This window comes from Sinohyriopsis cumingii, chromosome 19 (genome assembly GCF_028554795.1).
Source record: "Sinohyriopsis cumingii isolate HCF-2022 chromosome 19, ASM2855479v2, whole genome shotgun sequence".
In the NCBI taxonomy this organism is placed as follows: domain Eukaryota; kingdom Metazoa; phylum Mollusca; class Bivalvia; order Unionida; family Unionidae; genus Sinohyriopsis; species Sinohyriopsis cumingii.
The window spans coordinates 57,172,869-57,194,552 of record NC_142979.1 but is presented as its reverse complement, the minus strand read 5'-3'; the positions used below and the strand labels follow the sequence as shown (position 1 = coordinate 57,194,552).

Sequence of the window (21,684 nt, the reverse complement as noted above, 5' to 3'; positions counted from 1 at the left end):
AAGTTTTAAATTCTCTGCTTAAGCACTCATCAGAGAAAATTGTGAGAAAACTGGAATATAAAACCAAAAACGAATGCTTTTTTGTTTGATCTCGACAGCTAACCTGGATCGTCGGGCTCTCTTCCGCTTTCATCACCATTATATGCAAAAAATTAAGCCAAGACCCACGGTAAAATGAAACCTAGGGACCGCATATGTTGCGGGGATAGACGGAGTTACAAATATTGACTAAAGTTAATTAAATTAATAATAAAAACAAAGTAAACTAATTCACTTCTTTAAGGTTAACAAAAGAAAATTTATATCTTTCAGGAAGAGCGTTTTACGCTGAATTTATTCTATTTTAACACAATATTAAGTTTTATTTCATACACAACATGGTGTTATGATTTCATTGATGTCCAGATATAATTAAGAGGTGTGATCATTGTTTCCTCATGATGTAAATAATCTGTAAGTGGTTGCAGCTTGTATGTTTTTTCTTCTCCAGACTAATATTAACAAATGTTTTTTAAGAAGACAGTCTGAGCAGGCAGTCCAGCGCAAAAAAAAAAAAAACGTATAATCGCTCCAAGAAAACTTGCTTCAAGATCTGCAGGGCAAATTGCCATCGCTCATAAATCTGTTTTTTTGTAATCATCCACAACGAGTTTCTGCTGAAGATCCTATTATTACGCTTCAACGAACAATTGTTTGTGTCTCTTTATGACCGGATGCACAAATTATTTTATCGTACTACTTAATGTGAGTTGTCTTCTTCCATCCGTTATACGTGTGGAACAAGCTTCTGAATTGGGAAATAAGAAAAGAATTCTACGATTTAAGAAATTAAACAACCAAATTTCGTTTTCGTGACTGACACATGAAAAAAGCGGTGATATTTAATTTTTAAGCGTTTTAATTCAAATTGGCTTCATACAATAATAATAATATAAACGTCGAAATCACTGCTTTAATGTAAAGTCCTATACGGTCGACTTGAGACAGTGTTTGTGTATAGTTTAACACAATGTAAATGAAAAGTCCAACACGGTTGACTTGAGACAGTGTATGTGTATAGTTTAACACATTGTTGATATAGATGTATAATCTAACACTGTGACGATATAGTCTAATACAGATATATGTATAGTATAACACAGTGTATATGTACAATTTAACACAGTGACGATATAGTCTAACACGGGTAGATGTATAGTCTAAGACAGTGTAGATGTATAGTCGATACAGTCGATTTGAGAGTGTAGATGTATAGTTTCACAGTGTCGATGTATTGTCTAACACAGTGTAAATGTATAGTCTATAACAGTCGACCTTTAAGAAAAACAGGGTAGAAACAATATAAAACCCGTTGCTGAGATTAAAGGGGTAGTCTGCCGTGGACTTTTTAAAGGGCAGGAAAATTACACCTTATTTTTCAATGATAATGATTTGAAATAAGAAGCCTTGTTATTCTATGCAGTAGGGTGATTACAGTCATTGAAACTGTGAAGTATACAACCCAGTATCAATTTTATATGTCATACAAATGAATGGCTGGAATCTTACTCAGCTTCACTGATTTTTTGTCAAAAAGAATGTATTCATTTGTCAAAAAAGAACGTATTCATTTGTCTAAGTCTCTACATGATGAATCAGTAAAAACGGAGATGGATTTTAAAGAGTCTCAAAGAAATTTGGCGTTAGAACGAGCATACTATGGTATTAAAGGAAATCATTATTAATTTTAAAAGTAAAAAACGCTGTGCAAGATTTTTTATTCCCCAGTTTCAGTTATAAGAAAACACCCTATTGTTTTTTTTTTTATTTTCTCGACAGATTGAGTCAAATTCAAAATCTGCTTTAAAAAACTTTATTCTGTTTGATTAACTACAATTTAAAACATTTTTATCTAAGTTCTATCTGCTCTCTGTGTCTGTCAATCACAGAACGACGGTCATCTCTAAAGATTCTGGTACACCCGAAGATCCTCCTGACAAATTAACATTATCTTGTGATCGACTCTAGTTTACAATGGTGCAATGTTTTGTATGGTTAATTTTGATTTTTTCTGTATTTTTCAAAGCTTATATGTCATGTGTATCTGTATTTTGTACTCGGCCTTGTCCAAAATAAAGTTAAAGTGACATTTATTTTGTAAACAACATGATACGTAATTAATATTTCTCTATGAATATTGGTTAATTATTTAGATCATTAGAGTTAGAGGTAAATATTTTTATTTGAATTTGAGTCTAGAACATTAGATTTCCACTTGGAAATTCCTAAATTTGTTGACAGCTTTGAGTGTTTTAGAAAGGAGACTAACCTACATCCTGGCTTTATTATTGTTTCTTAGATTTTTAGATTAATGTTGCTTACTTGAAATATTAGTCATTCTTGCCTTAACATCTGAAGCAGAATCAGTCTTATTGTTGTGACTAGTTTGGTCCAGAATGTTTTACTCAAATTATTCTTCACTGCAATTACAGTAATATTCTTGGACTAAAACGTTAATTTGGAATTATATTGGATTCAGACACGGACATTTTGGATTTTATTATTGTGATACATCAAAGATTCTTCACACAACATTACATACCAGGCCGATGGCACATTCACACATTGGAAAATACAGGCACATTAACATATTCAATATTGGACTTTATCTGGAACACCGTAGGAATTCAATTGGAATTCTATACATTTGGACTTGTGATAAAACTTTTAGGACTATATGGGATTTAATTAAAAATATTGTAAGTTCTTTTAAAAATTTCACTTGGTATTATACGGAAATCAATTGTTTGTTAAATTTCAAAAACTCGATTTTGGCTCTGTTCTGTTTCTTAGTTTAAGAGAGAGAGAGAGAGAGAGAGAGAGAGAGAGAGAGAGAGAGAGAGAGAGAGAATATTATTGATATTGTTCTCTTTGTTTTTTCTTATGTTATTAATAACTAAGCAGTGGAAATTAAATACTAATCTAGATAGTTTAGATGCGATAGCCTACTGTTAAAACAACATTCATATATACGTATTAATGCACCAATGGACAAAATGGACAATTTTATATGCCAACAGTATTGGTATATCAAACTGCTTGGTACCAACACCTTAAAAGGTAATGTAATTTTTAGCGTATATATATTAGGAAAAGTGTAATACTGGAATATGACTTACTTCGTCTTGATCCACGCCTATGCGGGAATCAACATTTGTACATCTCCACAACAAATCTCGTAGAAAGTAGATTCGACTCTCCTCAATGTCTTGAAAGACCTAATTGAAAATCGATAGTAGCAAAATATATGATATTTAATTGGACAACATTCTAACAAATTACTCACAAATTTATTCGCAACGATTAACTAAATTATTGTGATTTGAGATATTAACGAACTGATTAACTGATATACCTATTTATCATAGTAACGTGGGTATTTATTCACTCTTTTTCTCTACATACAAAATTTATTAAAAAGTTCTGAATATTTTGTTGAAACGTTTTGTTTTCTTAGAACTTGTAAATAAATTTAACGCCGATCGATAGATAGAATAACAATTTAGGAAATGATCTTTAGATGTACGATAGACACATCAAGATATATGCGTGTAGCGTAACACAAATGAATGTTTTTTTGTGGTTTTTTTTTAAATTTATTTTTTGTTTATTAATTTTTTTTGTTTTAGTGGAGCTTAGCACGATTTATTTAGCAAATGGTAGGAAACAAATAAAATATATCTCGTTGTATCCCTGTTCTTTATTGTTTTATTTCCTCGAATCTATATCTCTCTCCTTCTCTAAATGTTCGATTATTTTACAATCAATAAACTTCATTGTCATGAAAACACACAAGTACACTAAACTATTTTGATATTATTATGTAAAATGTTAACATCCATCAAATCATGCAGTAGGTACCAGCTATCAAATCTACCATAATCGTCCTGTAGTAGATAGCATATTAAATGCCCCATTTATACATGTTACGGCTGAGGGATTTGTCATCTTTAATATGGAGTACAAAATCTCTCCAAGTTATGTGTCACAAAACATACATTATCATAAATTGTTATAACGTCCGCCAAGTATCAAATCACGGAATGGATTCACGTCCTAATCTTCACCCTATGCTTTTGCAATATAAAATCCGAAAAGTGTTCTCTGTTTATTTGTAGCTACATAACGGGATGCTTTGGGTTTAATATTGGTAACATTTACATCGCACCAGTCTTTGGTAAAGAACTTAGCAACATAATAATGTCGAAAAAGAGCTCTGTTTAAAATTGTCTGTTTACATTTATCTGAACCAGCAGTGTAGTCCGCTTGGCTCATGTATGTATCTGTTTGTCCTTTTGGGAATTCTCAAGCCAACCAAAACCCAAAACATTCAGCTGTACTCCTAAACTGTTTTGTTCTAATATCATCGCGGAGAATGATAATTTCAACTACTTCCATTTGAGGCGCGAAATTGTTTGCAATTAAATTTTGCACATTTTCAGGTTGTGGAAGCATGGATATTCCAGGACTTAAATTTGGTGATTTTTCTTTTAAAGCCCAGATGTATTTGGTAGAGCTCGAAAAACCACCCCAGCTGGTGGGTATCCTGTGTGATTAGTCCTGAACACATATTGTCACAGACTTAGTATCCTGAAAATCGCCAGTGGTAACTGTACGCCAATATGTAAATGTTCTCCTTGATAACAATTTTCTTTAAATTATCATGCGACTTTTGTTAACTATACAGTTAAGTTATAAACTGTATAAATGAACTATCTTTAACTAACAATATTGTCATTACAGTATTATACCATTATTTGATAACCTGTCAGAAGCGCAGAAATTAAACATTAGAATGAATCTCCACAAATCAGACTGGCAAACGATTAAAGTGGAAAAGAGCCCAATGGCGAAACATATATCTTCTCCCTGCCATACTTTCAACTAAGTAATACTGACAGGGATCGCCCATAACTCAAAATGGAGCACAGAAAAAGGAAATCCAGACAAACCTATTGGTTTCGCCGGTTGCGAACACTCAAACCCAGCGGTTTAAATCGAGAAAAATACAAACTGGCAGTTGTCTATGAATATGTAACAATCAATTTACAAGTACCCCAAATAACATTTTTCTGCCATTAATTCGCTTTCTCAAACCCGTCGTCTTAACTCATTTTTCTGCAAAAACAAAGTTCTAAAATTAAAAAAATCATACCAATTTTTAAATTTATTTTAAAAAGCGTTTTTAAGCTGTTAATTAATATTCGTTTGTTGATACAGTACTACTGTAGAACATAATTTGTGCAAGTTTTGAGAAATCACCAATTCAAGAAAATATATGGTCCTTTGATCTCATTGGATAGTTTCATATTTTGATACCAATGTGGGTATGTGAGAAAGCTTGCCAGTAGCTTCTCGAGGGTCGGTGGTTCTTTCCGGGGATTTCCCGGGTTCTTCCTCCACCATTAATACTGGCCGCCATGTATAGCCTATCGTGTGCTGAAAAAAAATGGCGTTAAACCCTACAACAATAACAAGGTATTTTGATACTCTCATAAGTTTTGAGGTAGAGGGTATGCGCGCGTAAAATATGAAACTTGTGTTTATAAATAAGTAAATTTTCAAATTGGTTGCAATTTTTCTGCAATCTAAAAGCGACCCCCCACGATCCGCCCCAATTACCAAACAAACATAAAACACTCTGTCCATTGGAACTTTTGTTCTAGTTCTTTTTCCGCCTTACAAGAACTAAAAGTAGCAACATTCAACCTTATTCAACTTGATCTATTATTTCACTGTATATCGTCTATGTATATATCAACATCAATCATAATGTAGATTCTGTATAGTACTTCCTTTTTGTGTTTTGTTCCTGTTTCGTTAATCGTCTTTTTGTGGCTTTGTGCCGTTCAGAAAGGAACTGGAAGATTCCGAAAGCAGTTTGGCCTTTATCAATTGTTTGATGCAGTGCATATAGGAAGGCCATTTAGTTAAATTTGTTAAATCTCTTTACTAACTTGAACTATTTACTTAACATATCAAACACGGAATTTAATTAAAAATGATAAAATATATTTACTCTGTACAGAAAACCAGGGCCTAATGTGGGGGAAGGGGGAGAGGAAGGAGCCGGCACCAATCCAGCTAAACACAAGAGCGAAATGTAAGGACGTTTCCTAGAGTAAGTTTAATTTAAAGTTAAATGATAGATATATAGATATATACATTATTCGTAAATAGTAGCTACAAAGCTGTAAACATGTTTTACCGCATGTACCTAGATGGTTATAGTGAGTTTGTACGTATTAAATATGCGTTGGACAAAAGCTATCAGTCAATGTTATATATCACAAATCAATATAATATAAATACCTTGTACTTAAAAACATTAAAGTTCAGACACATCAGTACATACGATTTCCTTGTAGTAGCTTCTCAATTCTTAACATGTTTTTGCCTGTTAAGTACAGCTATGTTCATGTTATTCGATATATCAGGGTTCAGTTACATTAGATCAAAATTCAGGTTGCAATTCCGCAGCTAGAACTGTAGCAGTAAATCAGCTTTTTTTAAATCATTTTTATCTACGATATTTCAAAGCCTGAGTTTGCAGCCTCAGTTTAGAACACAATTCTTATACAGGCAACAGTTATTTTATAAAATCAGATGGCAAAACGTTTTAATGTTAATTGCTCTAAATTTAAATGAGAATTATACATATAAATTAAAAATACTTAAATCTGAGAACTTTTTACGTTAAACAAGGAATTGATAATGGTATCTCCTGCTGACATTAGGGCTCTAACGTATATGATAACGTTACTTATATATAGATTTTGTTTGTTCTTCAACTTAGAGTATGACCGTTATATCATAAATTGGTCTGGCTTCACAGAGTGCGCTGATCAAGCCAATTTGTTCGCTGAACTGTATATAGTAAGTAATCATACCTTGCACACGACCTCCATGTCGTTCTCCCAATACTGACGGACCCTTTCCAGGTTTTCCAACGCGGCCTGATAGCTCTGGTCTGAAATTTTTTAAACTCATTTGTATTTTCATTCATCCTTTACTAATATCCAATGAACAAAATCAAATTAAGCTGACTCTGTTTACCACTATCTGCTTCGAATGCTTGCGTTTTTTGCTCATTATTAAGTATGTGTTTACTTTAACAAAAGGAAGCACTTTTATGAACTGGAATACTCCCTGGACGACTCTCTTTAGAGCTCTTTAATGATATTCATAGTCTTCGTACACCTTCTCGTGTAGTTGTACCCCACCCCCATTTCAAAAACGATAAGCATCAATGATATAAAAGAATGCATTAAACTTAGCCAAATAATTCATCAATTTACAATTTTTAACCTGATTCGCCATGGGATCCATAACACTGTCAACTTGTTGGCATTTCAGAGCAAACGAAAGCTCGGTATGTAAATAAACATATAGACTGCTCATTGCCCTTTTCTGGTTTCCAGAACAGTAAGTGTGCTCCAAACTGAATGAGACACTATATATTTAGAAGCATACCGTCTATCCAAAAATATTAACGAAGAATACAATAATGGAATTAATCTTGAAACTCTATAGTCTCTTTTTAAGAACACGATCTATAACAGCATGGACAAAATATTCCATCAAAACTTTGCAAAATCATGAAAATAGGTGCCATGGTTTACTCAAACGCTGAAGAGAATATAAAACGTATACCAAAACCTTTCCACAAAGCTAAAAACACAAACCAATGGAATGAATACAGTCATTTTAGAAACAGTGCATAAAATAATTTGAACTAGCAGAGACCATCCATAAAAACACCATTCAAAAGGACCTCGGGTATAAAAACACTAAACCATCTGGAGATGTGTAAATTAAAAAAAAAAACAAGACAACTTTGGCATTCGACACTAAAGTTAAAAGGAACCTTAATAAATTATAGCAAAAGAAAACCTCAAATGCTTGTCGATCAATTTAAAACAGCTTTCATCAAAAACGTTTCAAACAATATGTTAATTTTTATTTAAACAAATACAACCTACCAAGCCATAAGATAGCAACATAAAGTGTTAAAGATTGTTGCCAAATATAAGTACTTCCAACAAAGCAGGTGGACCAGACAACATTGCCAACATAATCCTGAAAAGCTGTGCCCACCAACAAGCCTCTGGCTTGCGAGCTATTTTCCAATTGTCGGTTGACATTGGATGATTATCAACTAACAGGCTGGATGCAAAATGTAATCCCAGTGTTAAAAAAATACAACGCACACCTTGCAGAAAATTACTGACCTTGTCCTTTACATCAGTCACACGCAAACATATTGAACATAGAATATCTAAGCATCTTCTTAACCACCTGAAAAAAATAATATTCTAACTAAACTGAACTTCGGCTTTAGATCGGGATATTCCTGCGGAACGTAACTTCTTGTAACAATGCATGACCTATTTAAAAACAATGACAAAGAAATAGAAACCGACATGGTTATTCTACAGTTTTCAAAAGCGTTCGATGCTGTGCCATATCGTACATTATTGTTCAAATTAGAAAACTATGGAATCACTGGGCCACTAAACTGCTGCCTAGAGATATTCTTGACAAAGCGACACATGAAAGCAACAGTAAATGGAGAAGCATCTGAAGCTGTCACTGTCGACTCTGGTGTCCCTCAGGGAACGGTGCTAGGTCCCCTCCTCTTTCTTTGCTACACAAAAGACCTTCCAGACTGTCTGAAATCTCAGGTTAGGTTGCTTGCAGACGACTATCTCCTTTACAGAACAATTCAAAACCAGTGTGACCGCCGTAACCTTCAGAATAATCTTACTGCCCTCGCTAAATGGGCGGCAGATTGGGGTATGATGCTACCAGATGCTACCTCATGAGTATGACAAGTAAAACAACAAAATCATCAAACCTCATCACATTAAATAATCACGTACCACAACAAGTGAAAACACATATCTTGGGCTAACATTATCTGAGTACTTCAAGTGGGAATCTCGTATTATCAAAGCGACCAATAATGCAAACTCTTCATTGGTATTTCTCAAAAGAAAGACATTGTCCACAGACATGCAGACGATACACCTTTCTAGCAGTAGTCAGATCTATTTCGATGTGTAGTCCGTGATCACTGTTACACCAAGGATATCGACAGAGTCGAGAATGATCAACGCCTGGCAGCAGTATCTGCATCTGGTGACAACAAGTACCAGTGAAGGACGATGCGTCACCAAAATGTCAAATGATCTTGATCTATCAGCCCTGTAAGACAGGCGAAGAATGATCCGACTGACATACCTCAACAAAGTGGTTGATTGTTTAGTGCCAGATCTCTTACCCAACTTGCGTTTAAAACCAAAAATACATAAACAATCTTTTCCTAACTTTGTAACTAAATATATTGTAGAAAAACAAGTATCAAACAGCAGTAGTTGTTTTGCAGTTCAGCATTGTAGAAGAGAACAATTTAGAAATTCTTTTTTCGTAAAAACAATTTTGGACTGGAATCATTTTAATGATAGTGGTGTGTGCGCGCCAACAGGGGAGAGCATCAAAACAGCTTCAGAACAATTATACCAACATTTTAGCGGTTTTCTCCTCCGGTGCAATTTTATGCCGTAACTGGCTTTGCGTTGTATACATTCCGATTCAGATCCAGATTTACTATTGCAGTCAAAACTATGTCGTCTGCGTCCAATATAAGTAAAGTCTTGTTTTAATATTTCTAAAAGAAATTTCAACAAAAAAAGGAGGAAATCTTGTATACATTTGTTCAAAAAGATGTAACTCTAAAATTTACGGAATTATTGAGATTATCATAGAAGGTGAACGATCGCGCATGTTGCTTGAAAACATAGACCCGCATAAGCAAACATAGCGACTGTGTTACTAAGGAACCTAGTGTTTGATGCGAAACGCCAACAAGCCAACGTCACAGGTCGTACTCTCTGTGAAAAATATTTCTTCCTTCAGACCTATTATTTGGACACCATCACTCGAAGGAACATCTGTCAACAGAGCTACAGTGTCATTAATTAAGTGTTGACACTTTGTTCCGCATAATTTAGTCTCTCTGGGTATTAAAGTTCATGGGTCACGTGACTCCACTCAGCTGAATATACCTTGTTAGTGCAAGTAAAAGTGCATCACTAACTCTGATAAGCAGCAGACCCTAACTCATGACCGGTAATGCACTTTGCCTGATAATACTTCAAACGTCGTTCAACTAAGATAATCTAAACTAACATTTACTAAAAAGGTTCTTTCAAAAAATATCTGTATAAAAACATTTCATCAGACTCGGGACAGTTACTGTAAATAAAATCAAACTTAACAGGACATAGATCCCATACCATGTTACTGGGCATGTTAAGATGAATTCTGACATACAACCGACATTGATCCCTGGGTCGATTCCCAACGTCAGGAATTTGTCTTGGATTTACATACTGTATGCATATGTTCACATGTGTGTGTGTGTGTGTGTGTGTGTGTGTGTGTGTGTGTGTGTGTGTGTGTGAGTCGGGCAACGAAAAGCTGCATAGTCTTAAAAAATGTTCTCACAAACTGCACTATAACACATGAAACATATATTAACTTAGTCATAGTTTGGTGATTTGTGGATTTAGCTTGAACGTTTTGTTTAGACATTTATGAGAATGTGGACCTTGCATTGAAATCATAATACTCTTGATCTTGAGCTTTCGTTTTGACCAATCACACACACAGTTACTTTAGGAAGGTCCTCTCTAATTGGTAGACCAATCACACACGCAGTTACTTTCGGAAGGTCCTCTCTAATTGGTAGACCAATCACACACACAGTTAATTTAGGAAGGTCCTCTCTAATTGGTAGACCAATCACACACACAGTTACTTTAGGAAGGTCCTCTCTAATTGGTAGACCAATCACACACGCAGTTACTTTAGGAAGGTCCTCTCTAATTGGTGGACCAATCACACACACAGTTACTTTAGGAAGGTCCTCTCTAATTGGTAGACCAATCACACACGCAGTTACTTTAGGAAGGTCCTCTCTAATTGTTTGATGATTCAACTAATATTTTCATGATATGTTGGCCTAGACTGAGTGCATTAATGTCTTTCTGATGAAAACGTGTTCAATTATAGTTACAACTGATTCAATATGTTACCGGCTTGCTCCATAGCCTCTCGGCACTTCAATGCTTTCGTCTTCAGCTGAAATGAAAAATGTCGGCTTTGACGACAAGAGTTTGAATGAAATTAAAATTTTAATAACTCATATTAAATGAAATAATAACATTTCAACGAAAATAATATACAAGTATACGTTTATCCTGCTATTTAATTCCTAACATCTCACATAACCATGCATGTGATGTAGAAAATCATGAAGAGTTGCAGACAATTCATGTCTCTTTCCTCTCATTTTATCTATGTAAATGTAAGTATGAGTGTTTATATGTAAGTATTGGTATGTATATGTAAGTATGAGTATGTACATGTATGAGTGTGTACATGTAAGTATGAGTGTGTACATGTAAGTCTGATTTGTGTATGTAAGTATGAGTATGTATATTTAAGTATGAGTTTGTATATGCAAGTATGAGTGTGCATATGTAAGTATGAGTGTGTATATGTAAGTATGTTTGTATATATGTAAGTATGAGCATGTATATATGTAAGTATGAGTATGTATATGCAAGTATGAGTTTGCATATGTAAGTATGAGTGTGTATATGTAAGTATGAGTGTGTAAATATAAGTATGAATTTGTATATGTAAGTATGAGTTTGCATATGTAAGTATGAGTGTGTATACGTAAGTATGCGTGTGTTCCCCACTGCAAGGAATATTATTTATCAAGCTTTACATCGAACAATTTGGCATGCATCTAATGGGTGTCCGATCAAAACATAAATAATAGACCCAACAAATTTCAAAGAATATACCACGAATTTGGTATTTTCAGTTGAATGGCAAGAAATCAATCATATTTGGCCAGTCTAACATAATAGAACGTTAGTTTTTGAAGGATGATTTAGAAAATAGCATCGGTTTTAATAGCTTTCATCTTGAAATATAGCAGAGAAAGACCAGTTCAATTGAAAAGCTGATTTATAGAACATACACAATTTTGGACAATGCAATGTTTCTGCGTTTATATATATATATATATATATATATATATATATATATATATATATATATATATATATATATATATATATATAGTCCCCCACCTTTGAAATGTACAATCCCAGTTTAGAAGACAAGAAAGATATTTGTTCGTTTGAAAATGTTCTGACAATACCTCTCTGATTATTCAAGATGATTGTACGCCATACACATTTCCAAAACATTGCTAAATCTTTTGCTAGCAAGTAACAAATTAATTTCATAAGACTGGGAAGGACGTCTACATAAATCTTACTCATGTATATCTGGTGAATATGGATAAATTGCTTCAGGTGTCAACTAGAGCAATTGATACTTGTAACTCTGTCAGACCGGAAAATATATTTTGCCTAACATAAGTACAAAATTACTCTTTTCCTAGTGATGGATCGATGAAGTGTAGCAAGCCATATGCGGCTACTAAACAAGACTCAATGAAATCAAACTCATATTAGTAGCAGGGAAGTGACAGTGTCAGAACACTTATAACTATTCTAGATTATTACCATCTCTTCTAATAAAACGAGAAAGCACCCATTTCAATATAGGGGTAAGAACATGCTGTTTCACAGCCTCTCAATAAATCCTTGACAGTGAGATAATATAATATAATATAATATAATATAATATAATATAATATAAAGCTGTCGTACAGGTTGGAGAATTTTTAATTCGTTCTCTACGGAGATTTGAACCCAGGTCCGTGGGTAAATGGTACCCATTGCATTGCATGCACACACCAGTCCATATTCAATCACGACTAAGTGTACATCACAACTGAGTCGGTATTATATGCACTGGCACGCAGCAGACAATCAAAAACGAATGTTTTTCACCCACAGGATCAGGCCCACATACATAATGAACAGAAGTGAAATGCAAGCAAGCGGTGATTTAAACTTTCTTTAAAGTACTTCACAATGTTTTGACAGAAACTTAGCGAATATATTAAATAGATATTTGACATGATTGCTTATTTGACACTGCACATATATGAACACCAGCCGCTCAGAGAAAATTCGTATATAAACTTCCATAAATGGGTCAAAAACACGCAACTTGTATGTAAAAACACTAATTAATGTTGCTTGTTCCCTGTCGAGTCCAGTTTTAATTTGCCACTTTTTTTTCTCTCAGCCACAAAGCAATACCGTCTTATCTCAACTCTGGATGATGGAAACGGAAAAATGGACAATTGTTTTCTGAATGCACTGGTATCCCTACATGAGTTGGTAAAAAGTATTACAAAGTCACGCCCCTACCACTCATACTGGAAAAATTATAACCATTAGATTGTTTCATGACTGTTATGGACTTATAGAACCCAGTCACTAAACACGCAAATTTGATAAATTTATACACGCGTCTTAAAAATAAAATTGAAACTGACCATTGACCTAAAATCAAACAGGCTCAAGTAAAATGGTGGCCATTGGTGTTTGTTTTATTAGTAATATTTTTGCCACGCTGGTAGACACCAATATCTCTGTTCCACGACTGTTAAAGCAAATTAATTAAACATTACAACGGGATTCTTCAAACATCGTAAATCGACTGGAAAAACGGGAAACTATGCTTTACATCTCTGCCTCCTAGTTCATAACATTTAAAAAATGATTGATTAATTAACACACTAAAAAATGTATGGATAATAACAATTGACTTGCTTTATCTATATCTTTGGCGGTGGTTGTTGACACGTTGTTCTCGGACACCTTCAATTGCTCTTCTTGTTGTACCAAGTCCCGACATTTAGAGTGGTAGGTTTTCTGGCCCTAAAATCAAACATGATGTTAACGACCCGATAAAATGTACAGCGTTCTGTGATGTGTTTGCACGTGTTAATAATGTCAAACCAATAATCCATTATTAGTGCTAATTTTTACGTTTGTATCCATTCCCAATCATTTTATCCATTAAATAGAAACAAATTAACAATACATATTTTCAAAATTATTTCTTAAACTATGTCTAATACAAAACTAATGACTCAAGAAATGAAATAAAACAAAAAACGAACATTTCATGAATAGAAACGATAATAATGTGTTGACGTTTATGACAAAGCAAAATAATACACACTAGGATGGATTGCTTTTTGTAAACACGCAAAACTTCTTGTTCTTTGCCTTTCGAGTTGAAAGATATTCTCAACTTTAGCGGATTTTCGTCCTTACAACATAATGTTTTTTTCCTATATACTCGAATGCGCAGTAGAACTGTTCCCTTATCAGTAAAATATACTGATAGCTTTTATGACGATTGTCTAGAAAGCTCTACATGTATGTATGTGGGCATCCATGATGATACATGGCAAGCGTAAGTTAAACGCATGTATTGCGGTCACTCCATATACTGTACTTCATTAATAGGAATTCTTAGATCTAAAAAAATTCAACTAATGCGAATATGTATAGGTACAGAGAAGTTACTGGGAATTATTGTATTAACGTTCTGTCGTATACTTCGTGTGGGCCAAAGTTGTTCGTGTGATCGTCCAGGATTACTCTACAAGTTTATTGGTTAAACAAGCTGGTACCATTGTATTCTTACATCAATCATCTTGTTGAACAAATTCTTCTTTGCTTTATGAGTCTCCTTCATTTTGTCTTCGTACTGTTGAGGTAAAATTTAGAAGAATATATATATATATATATATATATATATATATATATATATATATATATATATATATATATATATATATCTTGTTATGCATATTTGATTTAATTTCATTGTTTGTAAGTTTTAAAATCGTTTTGTTTTTAATTTCATTGCATGTCAAAGTAATTTAATTTTGTTTACAAAGAATTTTATATTTTCCAGAACTTAGTTTGACCTGACTGTTTCGTCGTAAACACCAAACTTGTATCTTTTGCTGACTTAGTTCCTGGTCTTGATTGAGAATCAAGTAAACAACTACTTTTTTAAATTCATTTTTAATGTGTGAATGATAATAGTGAAATCGAGGCTGTCCTGGAATACGTGATATTAGGCATGTGAATACCTTCTAAAATGTTCTGGAATGTGATCATGTGACCCTCATACGGGCATATGTTTTGCGTTTTAATTGTCTGTGCAATCTTTGTCTATAGAAAATAATCTCAGTTGGGCTTTTACCTTGGACACTAGAAAAGTGTTTGTTTGTGACCAGTTTGGGGTTACATTTTAATTTTGATTCAAATCATTTGGATTCTAAAAGATTAATTCTTTTTCCTGAAAATATTTGAATGCTCATACAGAATTATTGGACAAAGACATTTTTTTAAAGTTTATTCGTAATTCAGACACCGGAATATTATTTTCTGTGATTCACAAGAACTGTAAACACATCAGCGCTATACTGACCACAGTATACGTCATCGCCATCCATTTTGGATTTTTCGTTGGGACTCAAACTTAAATTCATTAAAACATTTCTTTACTAGGACTTCTAAAATTTGATTCGTGGTTTATTCTTGGATTATTTTTGGACTTAATCTACAAAACCCTAAGTTCTTTTTTCCCATTTTACAGTGTTTTTCTAGGGAAATAAATTATTTGTTAAATTTTTCAAAACGTGTTGTTTTCACTCTTTTTTAATACTGTTTATTAGAACCTAAACACATAACATAATAAATTGGGTCGCTCGTCCTCGGGATTTTTGAATTTTGACTAAATATTTTCAGAAAACTTTTATTTGAAATTGTAATTCACCTAGCTTTTGAAATCTTTAGTGAATTCGGCAAGCTTTTTCTAAAATGTCACCAAAAGTGAAGATCCTTCTTTCAAGTCCTACCCAGCACCAATTAGACCTTTTTAAAAAAGATGAGTTAATTCAACTTGCCAGAAAATATGATCTTTCTGAGGTAGAGGCTTCCTTAACAAAGCAAGAAATAACAAATATTGTGGTCCGTAATTGGTAGAAAAGAATGTTTTGGATAAAAGTGCTTTGGTTTCGATCAGTAAGTCTGCATCAGACTCTGACATAAAAGTGAAGGATTTAGAATTAAAATACAAGACTAAATTGAAGCTGAGGAAGCCGGAACTTCAGAAAGATAAAGAAGAAAAACAAATGCAGTTGCAATTGGAGAAAGAGAAAGAATAAATTTATATCGTGGATTATTCTTGGATTATTTTTGGATTTGATTCATAAAACCGTAAGGTCTTATTTTATTATTTCAGAAAAAAAAATTATGTATACATTTTTCAGTGCTTGTTGTTTTTACTCTTTCTTTTTTACTGTTTATTAGAACCGAAACTTGTAACACACACACACACACACACATATATATATATATATATATATATATATATATATATATATATATATATATATATATATATATATATATATAGATAGATAGATAGATAGATATAATTGATTGCACTCATACTAGAACAGTAATAGAATAATAACGTTTCCAAAAATAAAGCCAGAAAGAAAACATACTTTAAATTTCGAGTCACACAAACGTATGTTTATGTACTACTCATTTTTTTATATAAAGGATACGTGTATGTTAGTAATGAACGTGTTTAGGTACATACGTTACATCACTGACATTCGTGATGTAGTTACGTATATAAAAGAAAATACTTTAAAATGACCAAATGCGATGTTTAAAAAAAATTAAATAACCAAAAGAAATTCACATGTTCTTTCGATTTGTTTTTATCGTGACAGAATATAGATTTTCACACTGTTAATTAACACAGTTGCAATGTGGACTCACATTCATGAGACTGGTATCATATACGAATATTTGCAATATCTAAGGTGATACAGACAGAAAAAAAACATACATCACCTGTTTCGACATTTGTCGTTGTTCCTCGGCAAATTTATTGATGCTCTCGGCCATCTTAATGTACTCATTTCCGGATTCCTCGTGGGATTGAGCTATTTTCTCCGTCTGCAATTTTAATTCCTGCCATCCTGCCCCTAAACCACTGGAAATGGACAAAATTAAACATAAAGTACAATTTACTTAGTTCTGTCTATGACCTATCATTCATTTTCCATCAATGGCTAGTGTGATGGTATGCATCATTGTATATTTGGATGTAAAAGATATATTGTCGTACATTATCAAACACATAGTAGTTACCCCTTGATTTATTTGTATGCAAGGATGTTGTTTGTTTGATAATAAATATACCAAGATTCCCTTTCAATTTGAATTCAGACAATGTTTTTTTGATTGCCAAAAACTCATTTATTGTATTCGGTTTTCTTATTTCTTGTCAAATAGTCTTAAAATATTTATGTAATTTTTCAAAAGTTTCTTTTTCAGATTTCGTGTTTGATACGTTGTCTTAAAGATACCTTTTAAAATTCCATGTATTTGTTTGAATGCTTTTTTTGTAAGTTTTTTATTACTTGTAAACTCTTTGCAAATGTTAATTCTATAATATGTCATTTTAATTTTGTCTTTATTAGATATTTTTATATATAATATTTCAATTTGAACCTATTTCGGTACAATGTTTATTTTGTTATTTTCAAATTTGAAATTGTATTCAGAATTGTCTTAACATCTGTTAAATTCCTTGTGAGTTTCGTAAGTTTAGCATCATTTATGGTCTCGGCTATTTTGACAAAATACTCTTGTGGTTTTTATATTATCTGCTGTATTCCATGCCAGTGTCGTATTTGCGGTGTTGCTTTAATTTGGACTCTGATTTTTGTTTGTGGTTTCCGGCGATTTATTTAAGTCTGAGGTAAGTCCATGTCAGTTGTAGACTTTTATTACTAGTTTTAGTTTGATTCAAATGGCAGCCATGTTGGACATATGAAATCAGATTACAATTATTATTTACGGTTCAGAACCCATGAATGTAGCCCCAGTTTGTTTGTAGAGCATTTTCTCCTGTCTCCTTTTGGTGGTGGTAAAGAGTTAGATTTAGGCATTCTTGGTATGGATTTGAAGGCAATTGTTTATTCTTTAGAATATGAGCTTATGGTGTGGTTGTCTGTGCGCGCTTCGGCGACAGTGCGCAGTGAGTAATGAGGCCTTGCTGTTGATCCGGAAGTGAAATATGCGTTCTGTTGCACGTTGCTTTATTTCCAGTTCAGCCTCTGAAAGAAAATGCCGGTGAAACTATGACAAGAACTTTACCGTCATAGTTTACCGTGTTTTAGATTAACATATGATTTGTATCCAAGCAAACCTAAAAACTTGCTTGCCTCCTATAGCAGAACAACTCGATAACTGCTTGCGTTCATTGCTCGACAAACATGCCGGAGCTACCAAGTGCAGAGTATCAATTCAAAAGTGTTCTCCATGGTATAGCAGTGTTAGGGACCAGCTTCGCACCTAAAAGAGACCGCCGTAAAGCTGAGAGGCTTTGGCTTTCCACCAGACTCAATATTCACAAGCTAATCTATGAAGCCGCTAAGAAGAATGTCACAAATATAGTCAATGCAGCGAAATCAGCCCACTACACTACTAAGATCATGGAAAGTTCCAGCTGCAAAGAGCTCTTCGAGATTACTAACAAGCTAATGTCAAGGAACAAATCTACACCACTTCCAACTACCTTCTCTCCAGTCGACCTTCTGGATATGTTTGCAAATTTCTTCCGTGACAAAGTACAAACCATTAGAGATATGCTTGACACCACAATTTCAATTGACTTGTCGTCACCATACAATTGGGAGAGAGAATTTGAGCGGCAACCATTAGCATCATTTGAACCTGCCTCTATGGATTTCGTACGTACAATCCTGATGACGAGTGCACCAAAGTCATGTGAACTTGATCCAATTCCAACATCACTGCTGCTTGAGTGCTTAGATCTAGTATTGCCTTCACTAACTGATGTTATTAATACCTCTCTCTCATCTGGGGAATTCCCATCATTTTTCAAAACTGCCATTGTAAAGCCTCTGCTGAAGAAACAAACACTAGACCATAACGATTTAAAGAACTACCGCCCAGTTTCTAATCTCCCATTCAAATAAAAAATATTAGAAAAGGCTATCCCATCTGAATTCAGACAGTCTTTTTAGCAATGTGCAGTCTGCATATCGCCCTTGCCACAGTACTGAAACTACTCTTCTAAAACTAGTTAATGACATTCTCTATGCGTTTGATAGCGAAAAAATTACAGTCCTCACCCTCCTTGATTTGTCTGCAGCATTTGACACAATAGACCATGATATATTACTTCACCGTCTCGAGCATGTATTTGGCATTCATGATACAGCCTTACTGTGGTTCAAGTCCTACTTGGTCAACAGGACACAAATTGTGTCTACAAATGGAATACACTCCAGCCCAGTTGATCTATGTTGTGGTGTTCCACAGGGGTCTGTTCTTAGACCTGTTCTCTTCATTCTATACACTCAGCCGCTCTCAAGTTTCATAGATCATCATCCAGTGTCTCACCAATTGTACGCTGATGACACCCAAATATACAAATCTAGCCACCCAACTGAAGTTGATGCTACCATCCAAGGTGCAGAGAGGTGCATTTCTGATGTGAAATCATGGATGACATGTAACAAGCTGCAGATGAATGATGATAAAACTGAGGCCATTCTGATTACAACACAAAGACTTTCTCATTCACATCCTTTACCTCAAACAATAAATATCAGCAACACCAACATTAAATTCACACACTCAGTATGAAACCTAGGTGTTACTCTGGATGGTACTCTCACATTGCACCAACATTTCATGAACATATGCAAGGCTGCATATCTTGAGCTTAGACGCATCAGCTCGATTCGCAAATATCTTTCAGTTGATGCCACTAAAACACTTGTGTTCATTAGTACTTTCAAGACGGAATATTATAACTCAGTTCTGTCTGGTTCATCTCAATATCTGCTCCAGAAACTTCAAAAAGTTCAAAACACAGCTGCTTGGATCATACTTAGAGTACCACGATCAGAGCACACTTCTCCGCTGCTCTGTACCCTACACTGGCTATCCAATCGGTCCAGAATCAAATACAAATTTTGTTCTCTGTGCTACGTTTCACTGTCGGACTCTAGTCCAACATACCTATCCGACCTCACCCATGTGTACACATCAGCAAGATACTTACGCTCCTCTTCTGACAATCGTATACTCATTATTCCCACTATGAAAACAAAGTCATATGGACAGCGTTCTTTTGCATACTAGGGCCCAGCAACGTGGAATGAATTGCCCACTGAACTTAGACACAAAGACACAGCGATCCCATTCAAGAGTGCTCTCAAAACTCATTTATTTCGACTGCAAGAACAAACTTAAAGACCTAATAATGTTTCCTACCTTAAATATTTTCAGCATGGTTTTTCATGTTTTCTAATTTCATGGTGTCTGTTTTTGTAATCATATCATTATATGTTTTTTTTTTATCTTATATGTGTTGTCTAATGTTGTAAAGCGCTTAGAGCTTCTAAAGATTAGGCGCTATACAAAGTCCTCATTATTATTATTATCATTATTATTATTATTATTGATGGTCACACAGTGGAAATTTCAGTACTTAGACACAAATGTAGACAATATATAATAAAATTAATTGTGTTCTGAGTCTAGATGTGCGCCACCATGTAAACACCCTCCTTATCCACCTATATAATCTTAATAAGCAACAAATTTACATTTCATCTGGTCTAGAGGCTTTCCCATGTTAATGGGCAACAATGAGGCGCCGTTGGGGACAAACCTTGGTCAAAAAATAGCAGTTGAAATGTTTTTGATCTCACGTGTCTAGAATTCCATTTTCACATGTTGAATCAAATTGTTGGCTTTGAAATTTCCATTTCATATCTTGAATATTTTAATCTTAAATGTTGTTTTACGTAGCAACAGTTGGAAGTTCCATTTGTTCTATCAGTTTTTAAATTTTTTTCTCTTGAACTACATAGCAGTGTTTAAAATTTCGATTTTGTATATCGGGAATTCCAGTTTCAGAGGTTGAATCAAACTGTTTTCGAATTGCCTCGGGTGGCCGAATGGTCTAAAGCGCTCGCCTCTACCGATCACAGTCATCTGACCTCTGTGTGGTTGCAGGCTCGGTCTGTGCGGAGATGGGATGAAATTTGTCAGTAGCTTTCCTTGAGTCGGTGGTTTTTCCCCCGAGTTATTTCTCCACCAGTTGTACTGGCAGCCATGTATAGCCTATCGTGTGCTGAAAAACGAGGTTGAGACAACCACCATCACAACAAAAAAATCACATTATTTGCTTTTAAAGAATATTTCCCTTGTCGAAAGTTTCATATTGTATCTGTTGTTCAATTGCACGCCTATAATTCAAAGTTTTATTTCCTTATTCCCCCAGTGTTTCTAGGCGCTCGCATTTACATAATACCAACATCTCACTTCTGTCTCAGTGGGTTCATGTCTCAAACTCGGCCAACGGGGGTAAGTGAGAAACATTGCCAGTATCTTTCCGTAGGTTGGTGGTTCTTCCCGGGATTTTTCCAAGTTCCTCTTCCACCAGATATACTGGACGTTAAATATGTGCTAATAAATGTCTTTGAACCAATAAGAACAACAGTCGCGGTTTTAAACCTTATTTGTTGAGTTAAACAACGGTTGTTATAATCAAAAT

The 21,684-nt window shown here is 34.2% G+C and overlaps 1 protein-coding gene across 2 annotated transcripts in view; it reads right to left on the bottom strand.

Moving 5' to 3' along the window:
- Window positions 1-21,684, bottom strand: part of LOC149775752 (proline-serine-threonine phosphatase-interacting protein 1-like) — a 65,552-nt gene that overhangs the window by 4,290 nt on the left and 39,578 nt on the right. For both annotated transcript variants that reach the window (XM_089944430.1, XM_089944429.1), the window contains 6 exons: window positions 16,935-17,076; window positions 14,698-14,760; window positions 13,812-13,919; window positions 11,139-11,184; window positions 6,930-7,009; window positions 3,159-3,257 (listed from right to left, as the gene is read on the bottom strand). In XM_089944430.1, the coding sequence (XP_089800556.1) occupies window positions 3,159-3,257; window positions 6,930-7,009; window positions 11,139-11,184; window positions 13,812-13,919; window positions 14,698-14,760; window positions 16,935-17,076 (538 nt within the window). The remainder of the gene's footprint in view (window positions 1-3,158; window positions 3,258-6,929; window positions 7,010-11,138; window positions 11,185-13,811; window positions 13,920-14,697; window positions 14,761-16,934; window positions 17,077-21,684) is intronic.